The sequence below is a fragment of the Hoplias malabaricus genome, chromosome 2, assembly GCF_029633855.1.
Source record: "Hoplias malabaricus isolate fHopMal1 chromosome 2, fHopMal1.hap1, whole genome shotgun sequence".
Taxonomy (NCBI): Eukaryota; Metazoa; Chordata; class Actinopteri; order Characiformes; family Erythrinidae; genus Hoplias; species Hoplias malabaricus.
In genome coordinates this window covers 64919838-64936660 of record NC_089801.1, presented here as the reverse complement: position 1 = coordinate 64936660, position 16823 = coordinate 64919838, and the positions used below count along the sequence as shown (strand labels likewise).

At 41.8% G+C, this 16823-nt stretch overlaps 1 protein-coding gene across 1 annotated transcript in view; it reads left to right on the top strand.

Moving 5' to 3' along the window:
• usp34 (ubiquitin specific peptidase 34) overlaps positions 1–16569 on the top strand; it is a 57138-nt gene extending 40569 nt beyond the window's left edge. The window contains exons 50-79 of the mRNA XM_066660857.1: positions 1105–1158; positions 1886–1981; positions 2392–2456; positions 2585–2660; positions 2793–2840; positions 3165–3230; positions 3385–3465; positions 3569–3654; positions 4049–4217; positions 6122–6196; positions 6451–6602; positions 7180–7333; positions 7526–7570; positions 7780–7884; positions 8845–8992; positions 9271–9401; positions 9580–9753; positions 9869–10198; positions 10315–10472; positions 10597–10675; positions 10777–10903; positions 11185–11292; positions 11421–11525; positions 12171–12295; positions 12469–12592; positions 12795–12874; positions 13062–13202; positions 13282–13428; positions 13593–13740; positions 14239–16569. Of these exons, the coding sequence (XP_066516954.1) occupies positions 1105–1158; positions 1886–1981; positions 2392–2456; positions 2585–2660; positions 2793–2840; positions 3165–3230; positions 3385–3465; positions 3569–3654; positions 4049–4217; positions 6122–6196; positions 6451–6602; positions 7180–7333; positions 7526–7570; positions 7780–7884; positions 8845–8992; positions 9271–9401; positions 9580–9753; positions 9869–10198; positions 10315–10472; positions 10597–10675; positions 10777–10903; positions 11185–11292; positions 11421–11525; positions 12171–12295; positions 12469–12592; positions 12795–12874; positions 13062–13202; positions 13282–13428; positions 13593–13740; positions 14239–15002 (4161 nt within the window). The 3' untranslated portion in view covers positions 15003–16569. The remainder of the gene's footprint in view (positions 1–1104; positions 1159–1885; positions 1982–2391; positions 2457–2584; positions 2661–2792; positions 2841–3164; positions 3231–3384; positions 3466–3568; positions 3655–4048; positions 4218–6121; positions 6197–6450; positions 6603–7179; positions 7334–7525; positions 7571–7779; positions 7885–8844; positions 8993–9270; positions 9402–9579; positions 9754–9868; positions 10199–10314; positions 10473–10596; positions 10676–10776; positions 10904–11184; positions 11293–11420; positions 11526–12170; positions 12296–12468; positions 12593–12794; positions 12875–13061; positions 13203–13281; positions 13429–13592; positions 13741–14238) is intronic.
• Positions 16570–16823: the final 254 nt, after the last annotated feature.

Sequence of the window (16823 nt, the reverse complement as noted above, 5' to 3'; positions counted from 1 at the left end):
CATGACGACAACCCATACTGTCTCTGGGCGGAAAAACGAGGGTCATCAGCAAAAACATAATCCCATTAATGATTTATAGTGTTTCAAATTTTTTGTAGGAGGTGTCACATCAAATAATATTTTTAAAAGATTATTATAATAATAATAATAATTACTATTATAAGCAGCTGAGTGAATTGCCAATGTATTGGTTCAATATCCATTATTGGCCCTGAACTAAATTCCTGAAAGTCTGGGCCTGCTCTGACTGTCAGAGTTTTATGAGTCATACATCCTAGAGCTTAGAATATCAAGAAAAATAAGTCAGTGTGATGCTACTAATATGTATTGTCACAGTAATATGCCTTGTAATAAATTATTATCAAAAATGCTTATGTTTTCAACTAACAGACACCACAGATTAACAATTTGTGCGAGGATATCAGGTAATAGAATATGTTTTGAAGGCTGTACATTGAAATGTAAATGAAAAAAAACACACACTCTTGGTAAAATATTGGTCAAAACATGGCCAGTTTCAAGAAAATATCAAATATCAGTTAGCATTTAAACCTCAAGTGATTATATATTTGAGTAGCCAAGGGTCTTTAGAAAAGAAAACAGCATATTGAATATGGCTATGTCACATAATTACTATTTAAATGCATAAATGCAAAGAGGCACGGAATCCTATATAGGTAGAGTTCTAGGGGTTAAAGGAACACTAAGAAAGATTGATTTTTTTTTTTTTTCTTTTTTACTCCTGGGGCTCCCCCTAGTGCAATTCCTTTGCACAGCACTGTACTGAAATCATTAGGGAGGGGAGATAGGGCGTGGTTTCCTACCCTCCACAACAAGTTACATAGTGCAGTTCTGAGCCCAGGTTAGCAATGACAGAGGCTCCGTTCTCCCTATTACAGCTCAGCGAAGCAACAAAATGATTTTAAAGCTGTAATTTTAAATTAAAAATATAACGTAGTGTTCCTAGAACTCCCAAGGACTAAGAGACATCATCACTGTTCATGGTTTCATTTTAATGTGTTTTTCCTTTTATTAATCTGAAATGTTGCATAATTGCTTTAAAATATTTTAGTTATGTTTGTTGTATAAATTCTTTCATCGTAGACCAAGACCTATGATTCTGTGACAGACAAGTTCATGGATTTCTCCTTTGAAAAGGTAAGTCTCTGCCAGCCCAGACTTTTCTCCTTTCCTATTTATTTTTTCTTTACTGTGTTACAAAGGTTTTGCAGTATTTCCCTTCTTTGTCTCAGCTCACAGCCTGTTAATGTGCAGCACTCGTTGGTTGGGAGGTCCACCTTCAGTGTCTCACAGCACAGTGTCTCACAGCACAGTGTCTCGGTGTCTCACAGCACAGTGTCTCGGTTTCTCACAGCACAGTGTCTCGGTGTCTCACAGCACAGTGTCTCGGTGTCTCACAGCACAGTGTCTCGGTGTCTCACAGCACAGTGTCTCGGTGTCTCACAGCACAGTGTCTCGGTGTCTCACAGCACAGTGTCTCGGTGTCTCACAGCACAGTGTCTCGGTGTCTCACAGCACAGTGTCTCGGTGTCTCACAGCACAGTGTCTCGGTGTCTCACAGCACAGTGTCTCGGTGTCTCACAGCACAGTGTCTCGGTGTGTCATTTTCTGTTACACTGATGGTAAGTCTAATATTGTAAGTGCTGTTTTAGCTTTGAACGTTCTCCACAAGGGGGGACTGTTAACATTCATGTAGTTTTTACTGTGTCACGTTTAGCAAACACGTTCTCCACAGTGGGGTGCTATTAACATTTCTTTGATACTCTTACTGTAGCACTTTGGTGCTGCTTCAAAGTGGTGCTTCACTGTGATACAGTGGGTTTGTGGTAATATCATGTCACTAATAACTCTCTTTCTCTCTCAGACACACAGTGCCTATATGTTATTCTATAAGAGAGTGGAGCCAGAGGAGGAGAATGGGAAGGATTTCCGTTTTGATGTTTCTCCTGATCTGCTGGAGGTACACACACAACATTTTGGCATTATTTACGTATTCTTTGTTACTTCAACCATTGGTCTGTAGTGCTTTGGGTTTAAGCTTTATAAATGGATGATTTATAGTTATTATAATAATAATGTGTTCCTCTTCTGCAGTAGGGGCCAGTAAGGGTCACCAATATGACACTGTTAAAAATAAATAAATAAAATTAAATAATTTTTTGTTTTCCCATTGTTATTAAATGTACCACTGTTGTTTTACAGCTGGCTATTGTTCATATTGGCACCTGTATATTGTCTATATAAACTGATGTCATTACTGTAGCCATATCACACATTTTAACCTTGGTTACTCCCTGTTTTCTGGCAGCAAATCCAGCATTTTTTTTAGTTTGTCTTAATTCACTCCCTTTCAACATTTTACTCCCACAGTGGATCTGGCATGATAACATGCAGTTTCTTCAGGACAAGAACATTTTCGAGCATACCTACTTTGGGTGAGTTTTTTTTATTCAGGTGTCTCCTGTAAATACAACACATCCCCAAAACACTTCTGCTGTCGTTGTACAGGTACAATGTCTTTATTACAGTCATCTTACTCTCTCTCTCTTCTGTCTTTCTCTAGTTTTATGTGGCAGCTGTGTAGCAGTATTCCCAGCACTTTACCAGACCCCAAAGCCATCTCACTCATGACTGCCAAGGTAATATTAATAATGCCCACATTTATTATATCGCATGCTCTTCCACTATTTATTGAAGTGGAGTTTTGTGTGTTGTTTATGTCTGTTTTTTTCCCAGAATGCTAATGGTTATCCTTTTGTTCCCTGTTCCAGCTTAGCACATCCTTCGTCCTAGAAACCTTCATTCACTCAAAAGAGAAGGTGAGATGCAAATAACATCAAGCACACAAGTCACTATAATGAAAGAGTGATGACCATCGCTCTACACTGCGAAATTAATTATTCAATTACTGAAATAACAGTGTATAATCATATACAGACTGGGAAATAGACCACTAACAGAAAATAAGATGTGCATAATGTAAGTTAAGATTAAGTTAAGCACTGCTAATCACTGCTAATAGATTACACTCTTTGATAGCCATGTCACCATTCATTAGACCCCTGAACTAGTTGCTCCTCAAATATAACACGCCTGGGAACTGAGGAACAGTTCACTTTCTAATTGTTTGATTTGGTTTACAGCCCACGATGCTGCAATGGATTGAGCTTCTCACCAAACAGTTCAACAACAGCCAAGCAGCGTGTGAGGTAAAGATTTTTGTATTAAACTAGACTTATTGGTGCATAAAAAGTCAGCTCAGCCTGGTTAACCTACAGTCCTCAGGTCTGCATATGTGACTCTTCTGTATTGACGTCAGAGGCAGTTAAGATATGTCTGCCTTTTTTTCTTTGTGTTTGTTAGTGGTTTTTAGACCGGATGGCTGATGATAACTGGTGGCCAATGCAGATTTTGATCAAGTGCCCGAACCAGATTGTACGACAGGTAAGTAAATACATTATTTCATCAGTTTGCCTAGACACCTCCACATTGCTTCTTTCTAAAAGCAGAAACATGCATTTTGATGTATCTGATGTCTGGTTTGCAGATGTTCCAGAGGTTGTGTATCCATGTAATTCAGAGACTACGGCCAGTTCATGCTCACCTCTACCTGCAGCCAGGGATGGAGGACGGGTAAGATGGAGAAAGGAAGAGTGTTACAAGTGTGTGTGTGTGTTTTCTAAAATGGCAGAATGTTGTAAGCCTCCATAACAAAAAACAGGGTTATGCATTTCAGTGAAAGTGTTTTTGTGACTTGCCAGAGTCGTTTAGGATAAACCTAAAAATTATTGCTGTCAAAAAAAAACCCTGCATCTCCAAAACAGTAACTTGACAGAAGAAGACAACGTTTTTTATGAATTAATTTTATTAATAAAAATAAGTATAGCAACATTTTACTCCCTGTGGGCGATGTCTATAAATCTTCCCTGTATGTAGGAGTTTACCAGTGAAAAGAACCTGCAGTGAGTGTGTTGAATCTGCCGTCTCCTTCTGTATTTAAGCCTTTAACCAGTCACTCTAACTCCAGGTCTGACGACATGGATGCTCCCGTGGAAGATATTGGCAGCCGCTCGTGTGTCACCCGCTTTGTTAAAACTCTGCTGTCCATCATGGAGCACGGAGTGAAGCCCCACAGTAAACACCTGACCGAGTACTTCGCCTTCCTCTACGAGTTTGCCAAGATGGGAGAAGAGGAGGTACTTCTGTTTGATTCACCAGTAAAAATGGTTTTGTTTCAATCTTTAGTCATTGAGTGAGTTAGAATTGCCTTACTGAGATTAAGCATGATAAGTGATGGTTTATTTAAGACGATTTATTCCAGAGTTCATTAAAATGTGTTCCAATTTCCTCCTTAATGATTGGATGCTGATATTTACTGGTATTTTGCTATATAAAAAGTGTTAAAGTATGCTGTCTTTATCTTTATGCAATATTAAGTGAGGATCAGACACAGCAGTGCTGCTGGAGTTTTAAAACCTTCAGTATCGACCAGAACTACCCAGCCAATAGCATCCTGAGGGCAGTGTCCAATAACCACTTATAACTTTACATCTACAAGGTGGAACAAGGTGGATAGGTGTGTCTAATAGAGTGGACACAGTGTTTAAAAACTCCAACAGCAGTGCTGTGTCTGATCCACTTGTACCAACACATACTAACACACTACCACCACAGTGCAGTGCTGAGAATGATTCTTCACATACGATTCACATGAATCATACCTGCTCTGTGTGAGCCCTTTTAGAACGGTGGGGCAGATGCAGAGCAACAGATGGACCAGAGCGTGTAGTAGTAGAACTACAGAGTACTTCTCTGTGATCAGTGGAGCTGATAGAATGGACACAGAATGTAGATACAGTCTGTGTTTCTAATAAAGTGGTTTGTGAGTGGAGTCCTCCAGTATTTCTTTTAACATATGCCTTGAGGCTCATTGCAAAATTAAATATATTTTTAAAAACATCCCCCAAACATCCTTACTAGCAATAGCAGGATGTTGTATGTATTGTAACTGGGGAAGCTATTCAATTTAATTATACTTTCTTGACATAGAGCTGGATGGTATGGCTAAAATATATTTAACAATATGTTTCTTAATTTCAGTTGATACTGTATAAATATTGATTTGAACAATAAAAAAGCCACAGAAAAACTGTCAAGAATTGAAAGCAGCATCAAATCAAATCAAATTTATTTGTATAGCGCCTTTTACAATTGACGTTGTCACAAAGCAGCTTCACAGTTTCAGAACAGAACATTTAAATCAAAGCCCAATGCGAGCAAGCCAAAGGCGACATCATCATCATCATCATCATCAAACGACAACCACTTGGCTTTATATTAGTATTTTTAGACTAACTTTAAAAGGGAGTGCAATGAATAGATGGCAGCCCCCTGTAATGACCATCACTCAGTGACCGATGCTGTAAATTATGTATATTGAAATACTGAAAATGTGTTTAAAAATGATATCATAGTTATTGAAACATTTTATATCGTGATTATACAGGAGCACTGAATATACAGGGATACTGAAACACCTGTCATTTTAGTGTGGGAGGTTTCATGGCTAAATTGGATGAGCCCGGTGGCCAATCTTCATTAATTGCACATTGCACCAGTAAGACCATGTGCAATGGTTCAAACACTGTGTCCTGAAGGCGGTGCCGTGTATCAGGACGACAATGCACCAATACACACAGCAAGACTGGTGAAAGATTGGTTTGATGAACATGAAAGTGATGTTGAACATCTCCCATGGCCTGCACAGTCACCAGATCTAAATATTATTGAGCCACTTTGGGGTGTTTTGGAGGAGTGAGTTAGGAAACGTTTTCCTCCACCAGCATTACGTAGTGACCTGGCCACTATCCTGCAAGAAGAATGGCTTCAAATCCCTCTGACCACTGTGCAAGACTTGTATATGTCATTCCCAAGACGAATTGATGCTTTATTGGCCGCAAAAGGAGGCCCTCCACCATACTAATAAACTATTGTGGTCTAAAACCAGGTGTTTCAGTTTCATTGTCCAACCCCTGTATATTAATATTGAATTTTTGTCCAGCCCTAAATTTACATGTTTCTTGTTTGTTCTTGGTTACAGAGCCAGTTTCTGCTGTCACTCCAGGCCATCTCCATCATGGTGCACTTCTACATGGGCACAAAAGGCCCTGAGAATGTGAGTGCTGCTTCTCGCCCTGCGGTGCTTAAAAATAATTATTGCGAACACCTTGGATAAGAGTCTCTCTCCTGTCTACACATCAAATGTTTCCTTTTTCCCTGATGTCCCGCTTTCAAATATGCATTATGCATGTGCAATTAACAAGGCTCTTCTGAGAATAAGCTTTTAGCCTCAGTGACATTTGTGGAGTTAGAGAAAAGTTGAGTGAAGTGTATTTTCCAACTGTGCTAAGAGAAATCTTTTTCTCTCAGACTCAGGTGGAGGTTCTGTCAGAAGAGGAAGGAGAGGAGGAGGATGAAGAGGAGGATATTCTCTCTCTGGCGGAGGAAAAGTATCGACCTGCTGCGTTGGAGAAAATGATCGCTCTTATCGCCCTGCTGGTGGAGCAGAGTCGCTCGGAAAGGTCTGCGCACAAAACGAGAGAGGAGGATTTTCTTATTTTGACACTACATGCTAGCTGTGGTCCTGCAGGCAGAACTCACTCTCTGTTACTAAATCTGATTGCAGCACCCTCGTTAATATGAAGCTTTTAAGTAGCTCAAAACAATGCCTTTAGCACCTTTGACAGACTATGCTCGGTAGTGCTTGCCAGAAACCTACAAATCATTCATTTATTCGTGTATATTCTACAGTCGTTTATCCCTTTGAGAGCCGCACTGGGTTCAAACCAACATTGGATAGGTGGCAGTTCATCAAATGGCACTACACACACATGCACACATACGGACACTCCTACACAGGCAGTCCACCCACCGACGTGTTATTGGATTGCGAGAGGCAACTTGAGCATCTAGAGAAAACCCACACAAACACAGGGAGATCACAACAATGACATCAGGACTCTGGAGTTATGTGGCAGCGATACTACCCTTAGGTTTAAAAAACGAACCTGAGATGTTAAAAGTAACACACATCTGCTTGATTTGTGTGTGTGTTTGTATAATAACATGATCTCTTTCTTTCTTTATTTATTTTTTTAGACATTTGACTCTCTCTCAGAGTGATATGGCAGCTCTGACAGGAGGGAAAGGTTTCCCCTTCCTGTTCCAGCACATCAGAGACGGAATCAACATCCGACAGACGTGTAACCTCATCTTCAGCCTCTGCAGATACAACAACAGACTCGCTGAGCACGTACGTCTCTCTCACACGCAGAACTACATCAAACACCTCTGCCAAACCAGGAGGTGGAGATCTACAGAGCAGTGTTTTTTATGCAGCCAGATCAGTTAAACCAAATGAAAGAGTTCTGGAGTTTCTCACAGGAAGGGTTGCCAGATTTCTCTTTTTCCTTTCTGATGTATGTATATTTTTTTCCCCCTCCAGATTGTTTCAATGCTCTTCACCTCCATAGCCAAGCTCACCCCTGAGGTAAGAATTCTACATATTAACTATGTTTCATAGGTAATATTATGTAGGACACAGACCAACTGCATCATTTCACTGTATTAAAATGTATAGCAGTGATGTCATTACAGACAATGTATTGATCATTTTATTCAGAAAACCAACAAAACATCATTGTACAAGGGATGCCAACATTTTGCAGACAACTGTGTGTGTGTGTGTGGTGTTTATAGGCGGCGAATCCTTTCTTTAAGTTATTGACAATGCTGATGGAGTTTGCGGCGGGGCCTCCTGGAATGCCCTCCTTTGCCTCCTACATACTGCAGAGGATCTGGGAGGTACACAGATACACAATATATTTGTTTTGATTCATAGCAGTTTTGTAATTGAAGAATTTGAATGAAATTTGTGTGTTTTTGATAGTGATGTACATCTCTGGAATTATTTACATTTATGGCATTTTGGCAGACACTCTTATCTAGAGCAACTTAAAAGACATTGCAGGTAGGCCAATGCAGTGTTAGGAGTCTTGCCCAAGGACTCTTATTGGTGTAGCAGAGATTGGTTGCCAAGACCTGGAATCGAATTCAATGGTGTTACCACTGTACTACACCAACCACGATGATTAGCCAATGAACCTTGGAGAAACTATGGAATGCAGTGGAAAATCTCAAATTTAATTCTATTTACACAAAGTACTACTAGCTACACAAATACTTAATAATAAGCCATAAAACATTTTATTAAAAATCAGTCCAAAATATTTTAGACTGATAAATGACTGCATACATTATTAAATATTATATTAATATTAAATAATTATAATAATATTAAATAATTGACCCTAACTTTCACAATCAAAATGACTATTCAGCTCAGTGCACAGTTCCTATTCACTATTCCTAATATTATTCGCTATGTAGTGCACTATTATAGGGAAGTGAATTCAGGAGGATAGTGAACGATTTCAGACACTACCTCATGCAGGTATCTACCAAACAATGGTAAGGACTATGGGTAATCTGCTATCTGCTAATGTACATGAGTTGTACACTACTTTTTGCAGTGCATTGTGGGATTGTTTGAGTGCACTGAAAATAGTCCACTATGATTTTGGACACTACTACAAAATGGTGGAACCTCGGTGTAGTGCCCTATGTAGTGAAATGGGCACAGTTATGGACAGTGTTTCTGGTAGATCAGTCAGATGATGAGACCTATCCATTTAGTGAAATATAACCAGTTTGATCACTTGCTTACATTCTCTCTCTCGCTCTCTCTCTCTCACATTCCTGCAGGTGATAGAGTATAACCCGTCTCAGTGTTTGGACTGGCTGGCTGTTCAGACCCCTCGTAATAAACTGGCTCACAGCTGGGTCCTGCAGAACATGGAGAACTGGGTGGAGCGATTTCTACTGGCTCACAATTACCCCCGCGTTCGCACATGTAATGGACACACACACAAAATCCCTCACACATTTTTTTAAATCTCTTGGTAATTCAGAGAAATATGTAGGGTTCAAAATGTTAACACTAGTGAACACCTACAGGGAGCCCAGTACATTCTGTTCACAAGGTTGAAGAGAGGGTTTCATTATTAGTTATTAGTAAAAACGTTTTTGGATTACTCCAATACCCTCAATATCCACAACGCTCTTCTGTGGAACTGTGAACAAATTAATTAGCTTACTAATATTGTTCTCTCTCTCTCTATCTCCTCACAGCGGCAGCTTATCTCCTGGTCTCTCTGATTCCCAGTAACTCTTTCCGGCAGATGTTTCGCTCCACTCGCTCTCTCCACATTCCCACACGAGACCTCCCCCTCAGTCCTGACACCACCGTTGTCCTTCATCAGGTCTGAAAGACTAACTTAACAATGCCCCACAGAATCCTGTTAACTCTGAACATTTTCTTTATTGAAAATGCCCTAAAAGCGCCTGATCTAAACGTTGCTAGGTATTTGATTTGGTTCCGACTGTTGTTGTGATTTTGCAGACCTACTTAATGCTGGTGATGTTTTGTTTCTGCTGCAGGTGTATAATCTCCTGCTGGGCCTGCTGGGCCGGGCTAAGCTTTATGTGGACGTGGCTGTACATGGCACCACTAAACTGGTCCAGTATTTTAGCTTCATGACCTACTGTCTGATCTCCAAGACGGAGAAGCTGATGTTCTCTGGATACTTCATGGACCTCTGGAACCTTTTTCAGGTGAGGGAGAGGGTCACAGTACTGGCTGCAGTGAAAAAATGTTGTATGAATTTTGTTATATTCAACTTCAATCTCACTCCTCTCTTTCCCTCCCTCCCTCCCTCCCTCCCTCCAGCCCAAGCTCTCAGAGCCGGCGATTGCCACCAATCACAATAAGCAGGCTCTCCTGTCATTCTGGTACAATGTGTGCGTGGACTGCAGTGAGAATGTGCGTCTGATCGTGCAGAATCCTGTCGTGACCAAAAACATCGCCTTCAACTACATCCTGGCGGATCATGATGATCAGGAGGTGGTGCTGTTTAACCGTGGGATGCTTCCGGCTTATTACGGGATCCTACGCATGTGCTGCGAGCAGTCGGCAGCCTTCACCCGTCAGCTCGCCTCTCACCAGAACATCCAGTGGGCTTTTAAAAACCTTACACCGCACGCCAGCCAGTACCCTGGGGTACATATGCCGTCTCACACACACTAACACAGAGCATATAGAACTAAGCCAAAACCCACATCCATATTAATTAAGCTCTTTGTCTCTTGCTGTTGCCCTCTGTCCTTTCTCTCCAGGCTGTGGAGGAGCTTTTTAACCTTATGCAGCTGTTTGTGGCTCAGAGGCCAGACATGAGGGAGGAGGAGCTGGAGGACATCAAACAGTTTAAAAAGACCACAATTAGCTGCTATTTACGCTGTCTGGACGGTCGATCCTGCTGGACTACACTAATCAGGTACAAACCCATGCTTATGCCTCCACAAGTCTAGTCCTAGTGCCTTTATTATTGTGTTATGTCCTGTATTATGCGAGTATCTTCTTGATTTCTAAATAATCAAACCTCTCTCTCTCTCTTTCAGTGCCTTCCGAGTGTTGTTGGAGAATGACGAGGACAGGTTGTTGGTGGTCTTTAACAGAGGTCTCATCCTGATGACTGAGGTGAGTGTTACGTTCTGAGTCTGGAGTTTAACCGTCTTAAGTTTCTGACAACATACTGCAGACAATCCTTAATAAATAAATCCCTTTCTTTCTGTTTTAAGTCGTTTAACACACTGCACATGATGTACCATGAGGCCACAGCGTGCCATGTGACTGGTGACCTGGTGGAACTGCTGTCCATATTCCTGTCGGTGTTAAAGGCAACAAGACCCTACCTTCAGCGCAAAGGTACTACATTTCCCACACTGCACCCAACACCCTTAATGTGCCCTGTTAAGCTTTAAGATTATACATAGCACACCCTACTTACCCAAGATTACGTGTTTATGTATTGTACATACATTAAAATTGTACAACATAACCCGAAATGTATCTTTCATACACTAGAGGGATTCTGCAGGGATTTGTAGTGTTTAATTACATATCCCATAATGCACCACACATCTACTACAAAGGAAGTGATCAGCTTTATATTAGAATGGAAATGGTAATGATTCTCTTCTCTCTAGATGTGAAGCAGGCTCTGATCCAGTGGCAGGAGAGGATTGATTTTGCACATAAACTGCTGACCCTCCTCAACTCCTACAGTCCTCCAGAACTGCGCAACGCCTGCCTCGGTAAAGCACTCCCTCTCATACAGTCACATGCACGACTAACAGGAGATATCATCCTTTATACGTCAAAGTTACTTTGTATTATCACTGCGGCCGAGTTTGACTGTTGTCTTTTTCTTCCTCTTGCTCAGATGTGCTAAAGGAGCTTGTGCTGCTGAGTCCTCATGACTTCCTTCACACACTTGTGCCCTTCCTGCAGCACAACCACTGCACATATCACCATAGCAACATCCCCAGTAAGTGTCTCACACACACACACGGTCACCATAGCAACATCCCCAGTAAGTGTCTCACAAATGCACACGGTCACCATAGCAAAGTCCCCAATAAGTGTCTCACACATGCACACGGTCAGCGTAGCAACATCCCCAGTAAGTGTCACACACATGAACATGGTCACCGTAGCAACATCCCCAGTGAGTGTCTCACACATGCACACGGTCACCGTAGCAACATTCCCAGTGAGTGTCTCACACATACACACGGTCACCATAGCAACATCCCCATTGAGTGTCCCACACACACACACACACGGTCACCATAGCAACATCCCCATTGAGTGTCCCACACACACACACACGGTCACCGTAGCAACATCCCCAGTAAGTGTTACACACATGCACACGGTCACCGTAGCAACATCCCCAGTAAGTGTCACACACACACACGGTCACCGTAGTAACATCCCCAGTAAGTGTCTCACACACACACACACGGTCACCATAGCAACATCCCCAGTGAGTGTCTCACACATACACACGGTCACCGTAGCAACATCCCCAGTAAGTGTCTCACACATACACACGGTCACTGTAGCAACATCCCCAGAAAAGTCACACACAACCACTGTCACCATAACAATATTCTGTCTCTTTCTGCAGTGTCGTTCGGGCCCTATCTTCCATGCAGAGAGAACATCAAGTTGATGGGGGGCAAGAACAATATTCGCCCGCCTCGACCTGAGCTTAACATGTGCCTCCTGCCTTCCATGGTGGAGACCTGCAAGGTGTGTTTGTGTCCGACATAGACAGTACTCGACTTGTTGTCAATTGGCCTGATCTACTGTACGGTGTCTTCTAGTCCTTCTGACTGGCTGCTTTTTTTTTTTAATTCACCATTAAATAATAATAAATATAAAGAATAAAACTAACTCTCTCTCTCCCTCCCTCTTTCTGCCAGGGTAAAGATGAGGTGTATGACAGGATGTTAATGGACTACTTTCTGTCCTATCATCAGTTCATTCATCTGTTGTGTCGAGTGGCCATCAACTGTGAGAAGTTTACAGAGACTCTGGTCAAACTGAGTAAGGCTTTATAACTTTAAAAACCATATCTACGACCTAGCAATTCCAGTTCCTCTGTAAACCTACAGATATACCCAATAATACATAAAGTACGTAAAGTCTATTGAAATTGCAGCAGTAATACTGTCAGATCACTCCAACTGTTCCTGGTGAAGTTGTGCATGTGTATTCCATGTATTTGTGTATTGTAACCTGTGTACAGGTGTGCTGATGGCGTATGAAGGTTTGCCGCTGCACCTGGCTTTGTTTCCCAAACTGTGGACCGAGCTGAGTCAGTCTCAGGTAAACGAGGATCTCGTATCAGTGTAAATGCAGAGATGTTTGTGAAAGGACGTACCTAGTGCCCTGCTATGGTCTGCATAAAATACACCGATATATTAATGTTATTTATTTATTCATTTAACCAGTGAAATGTATATTTTGGCTGGGTTATACAACTCTCTCTCTCTCTCTCTCTCTCTCTGTACAGTCTACGCTGGCTAAGACGTGTGTGAAGTTGCTGTGTGAGGATCCTGCGTTTGGTGAATACATTAAGTGTATTCTAATGGATGAAAGGACCTTCCTCAACAATAATATAGCATATGCCTTCCTCAACTGCTTCTTACAAAAGGTAAAGCCATTCCCACACCTCATTTTAGGACAGAGGATGTTTGTGTTGTTCTTAAACCTGTGTGTGTGTGCCCACGCAGGTCCAGCCGCAGGTGCTGTCTGGTTCAAGTTGTGCTAATCTGATCAGCGTTCTGGTCACTAACCTCCTGAACGAGTATCACTCCCTCCAGCCTGAACCGGCCAATCAGAGCGCAGAGATCAGCAAGACTAGCAGTTTACTCAATGCAGTCAGTAACACACACCCAGTCTCTCTCTTTCTCTCAGTGCCGTCTGTAAGACGCATCAGTCTCTCTGTTAGGCCTGACTGGTTTTATTCTATATATACAATACTGTTTATATTGGCATATACACATTTAAGATGAAGTGCCTATTTTGTGGGTGTGTTTTTCAGGATTTGCGTGCACTGGTGCTGATGTTGTCGATACACACTCCTCAGCAGCTGGACCCGGCGCTGGGCCCCGCCCTGCAGGAGCTGCTGAGTAAATGTAGATTGTGTTTACAGCACCGCTCTACACACACACTGGACACCAAAGCCAAAGGTAAACACACAAAATGAGGCCTGTTTACAAGTTGAAAGCACATTTTATATTTTTCTCTATATAAATTCATCTATAATAATGCTTTGGAATCCATAAGTTTTGAATGCAAACGCTGTATTGAAGTGTACTCTCTGTTGGCGCATTTACGGGGAAGTTGTCTGAGTTATCTCCCATGTTTTATGCCATCCACTCCGTCAGTGAGTTGCCCACGATTACACACAGTGTCAAAAATGTTCTTTGTCCAATAAAGCCAAACACTGCTAATTTTCAAACTGTGGCTAAACAACTCAGCACACCACAGGTGAAGGCAAACTGACCAGATCTATTACATCAACTGAGAGAAACTTGTAGTAGCTGGCAGCTTGAGCAGAGATTGGCTCCACCCAAAGGGCAATGCAAGTTGTGCTCTTTAGCACTTCCAGCCTCAGACAGAAGTGTAATTGTTGAACAGTTAACTAAAAAACTAATGCTGTTTACCTCTCCTGTGATTTCTCTCAGCTGAAGAAGAGGGTGCCACTCCAGTGAAGCGACGTCGAGTGAGCAGTGACGACGATCGGCCAGGAGAGGGCAGCAGTGGCGGGCTTTTAGGAGGCGGGGTCTGCCCTGCCTCTACCTCCTCCTCTTTGGTGGCCTGTTCCGAGCAGAAGGCAGAGCCTGTGGAGGCTTTAACCCCAAACAGCACGTCCGACACGGAGACACGAGACTCTTCTTTGATCGATCCCGGGACAGAGCAGGACCCACCCTCTCCGGACAGCGGCTCACCCAAGGAAGAGAAGATGGAGGCTTCCTCTTCATCTTCTTCATCCTCCTCTTCCTCGTCCTCTTTGCCTGAGGTTTTCGGACGGTCGGACGACGCCTTGCTGCAGCAGCCAGCGCCAGGGCCATCCACGGCTGGAGAGGAAGAGGAGGGAGGAGAAGGAGAGGAGGAAGAGGGGAAAGAAATGAGGGAAAAGAAAAAGGAGGAGTGTGAAAGAGAAGGCAGCTCTAAACCATGCTCCTCCTCCTCCTCTTCCTCCGCAGATGACCCCGCTGCCATGCTGTTGCTCTCCAGCCTGCAGGATGCAGGAGAGGGGCGGAGCTGCAGCCTCCAGGAGGCGGAGTCAGGCCTGTGTGACCAGAGCCCCTCACAGGGAGCGATGAATTCTGGGACGTCACAGCAGCCGGACATTCTGGACATGCTGTATCGCACCGTGGAGAATGCTGTCACGGTGGTTACCAAGCTCTCCGCTACTGGGGGCACAGGAGGGTCACGGGCCTCGTGACGTCACTCTGTTTTGTCTTTTTATTTCTCTTTTTTTTTGTGTCTCTCTTCCTCGGTCCTGTTCATTTTCACTCTTACTTTTCCTGTCTGTTCGGGGGTGTCCAGCTTCATGCAGTTTGGTGATTTCTCTGCTCTGATACTCCTGAATGGATGCTTGCTTACCAGGTGTTTTTAAAGAAACTGCTCCAACTGTAAAGGGATAGAAGGAAAAATGCTAGTCACCACCAATCAGCATGGTCACTTCTGACTGATTAATCCATAGCTCCACCCACCAGTGACCTTTCTTCACGACAACTGTCACTAGGTCAGACAAGCTTTCTCAGTGTATTTTTCGATGATTTCATGATGCAAAAATACGCTCACCCGATTCCAACAGCTTTCAGACTCATACGACATGGAATTTCTTTTAAATGACTGCACTGCATTTCTGATTGGACGGAATGGGATATGAATTGGCTGCCTTTCTGGCAAGCATGTCTAACCTAGTAACTGTTGCTACGAATCCATTTGTAGGAGGGGCTTGGACAAAACCAGTTGGTGGCTATTGCCAGTCAGTTGTTATTGAGCAGCGTTAGTATTATTCCTTCAAGCCCTCACCACATTGTATCATGACTGTTTTTGGACACCCCACCTCTGTCCGTTTGTCCCGCTTTCTGTCTCTTCGTCCATTTGTCCGGTTTCTTCTCTGGTCAAAGCTTGACGATTTTTTTGCGCAGTGTTACAGTTGCTAAGGAACTACGAAACCTGAACTTGAGCGGCTAAAGTAGTAGCATCTACAGTCAGCGGCTGCAGCGTCGTAGCTGAACAGAAAATGAAATCAATCAAGAAATAGACAAAATAAATGAACTGCAGCTATAGCACATTTTATCAAAGGGCAAAAAATATTTTGTTTTCTTTCTTTGATTCTGTGTTTTTTTTTCTCCCTTTTTTGAAGTGGTTTATATGTTTAGAGGTTGCTGTTCCGAGACGGGAAAGGTTTACAGAGTTTTAGTCCTTTCTGTTCCTAATTTAATTTGCTTTTTTAATCACTATGTATTATTGTCTTCTGTGCCAGTTTTGTACGTATATCACAGTGAGGTGGGACGTTGCCTTGCTGATTAATTTTTTTTTCTTTAGTGGTTGATATCAAAGCTACGTTTACTTGTACATTGAACAGAAAAATAGAACCACGACAAACTTGATTCTGTAAAGAATCTTCCTAGTTGTTGCCTGGCTTTGTAAATGAGAAGTTTAAAAAATATATATGTAAGATATATGTATACAGTATATATCCAATGATGTGCATATATACTGTATATGTATATATATATATAACTCTACTGTGTATATACATATGCTGTATATGTATATAGACTTAATGGTGCTTTATCAGACACAAAAGTATGTGTTGCTTGAATAAAGCACACCTGATGTAACTGTTGGAGCTATATTTTATTTACCAAGATACATTCCATAATCTATCTAATGTCATTCTTGCATTTTTCTGTTTTCTTGTTTTGTTTTTCAGTTTTTCCTCTTGATTTATTTTAATATAGGATAACTTAATAAAATTTTAATATGATTTAATTATGAACCAAGTCAAAGAGCAGACTCAGACTCCTTTGATTCCTTGAACACTAGTCACACTCTTATAATAATTCTGTACATTTTATTTTCACAGTTATACAAATTTCGGATGTGTTTTTTTTTTTTTTTTTTTTTTACAAACAATTGCACAATTAATTATGGGTGATGTTTTACAGAATAGAAAAAAACCATACCAAACGAATGAAAAAATGTTGCTGTAAGAAAAAGGCAAACAAATGCATGAAAACAAATGTAA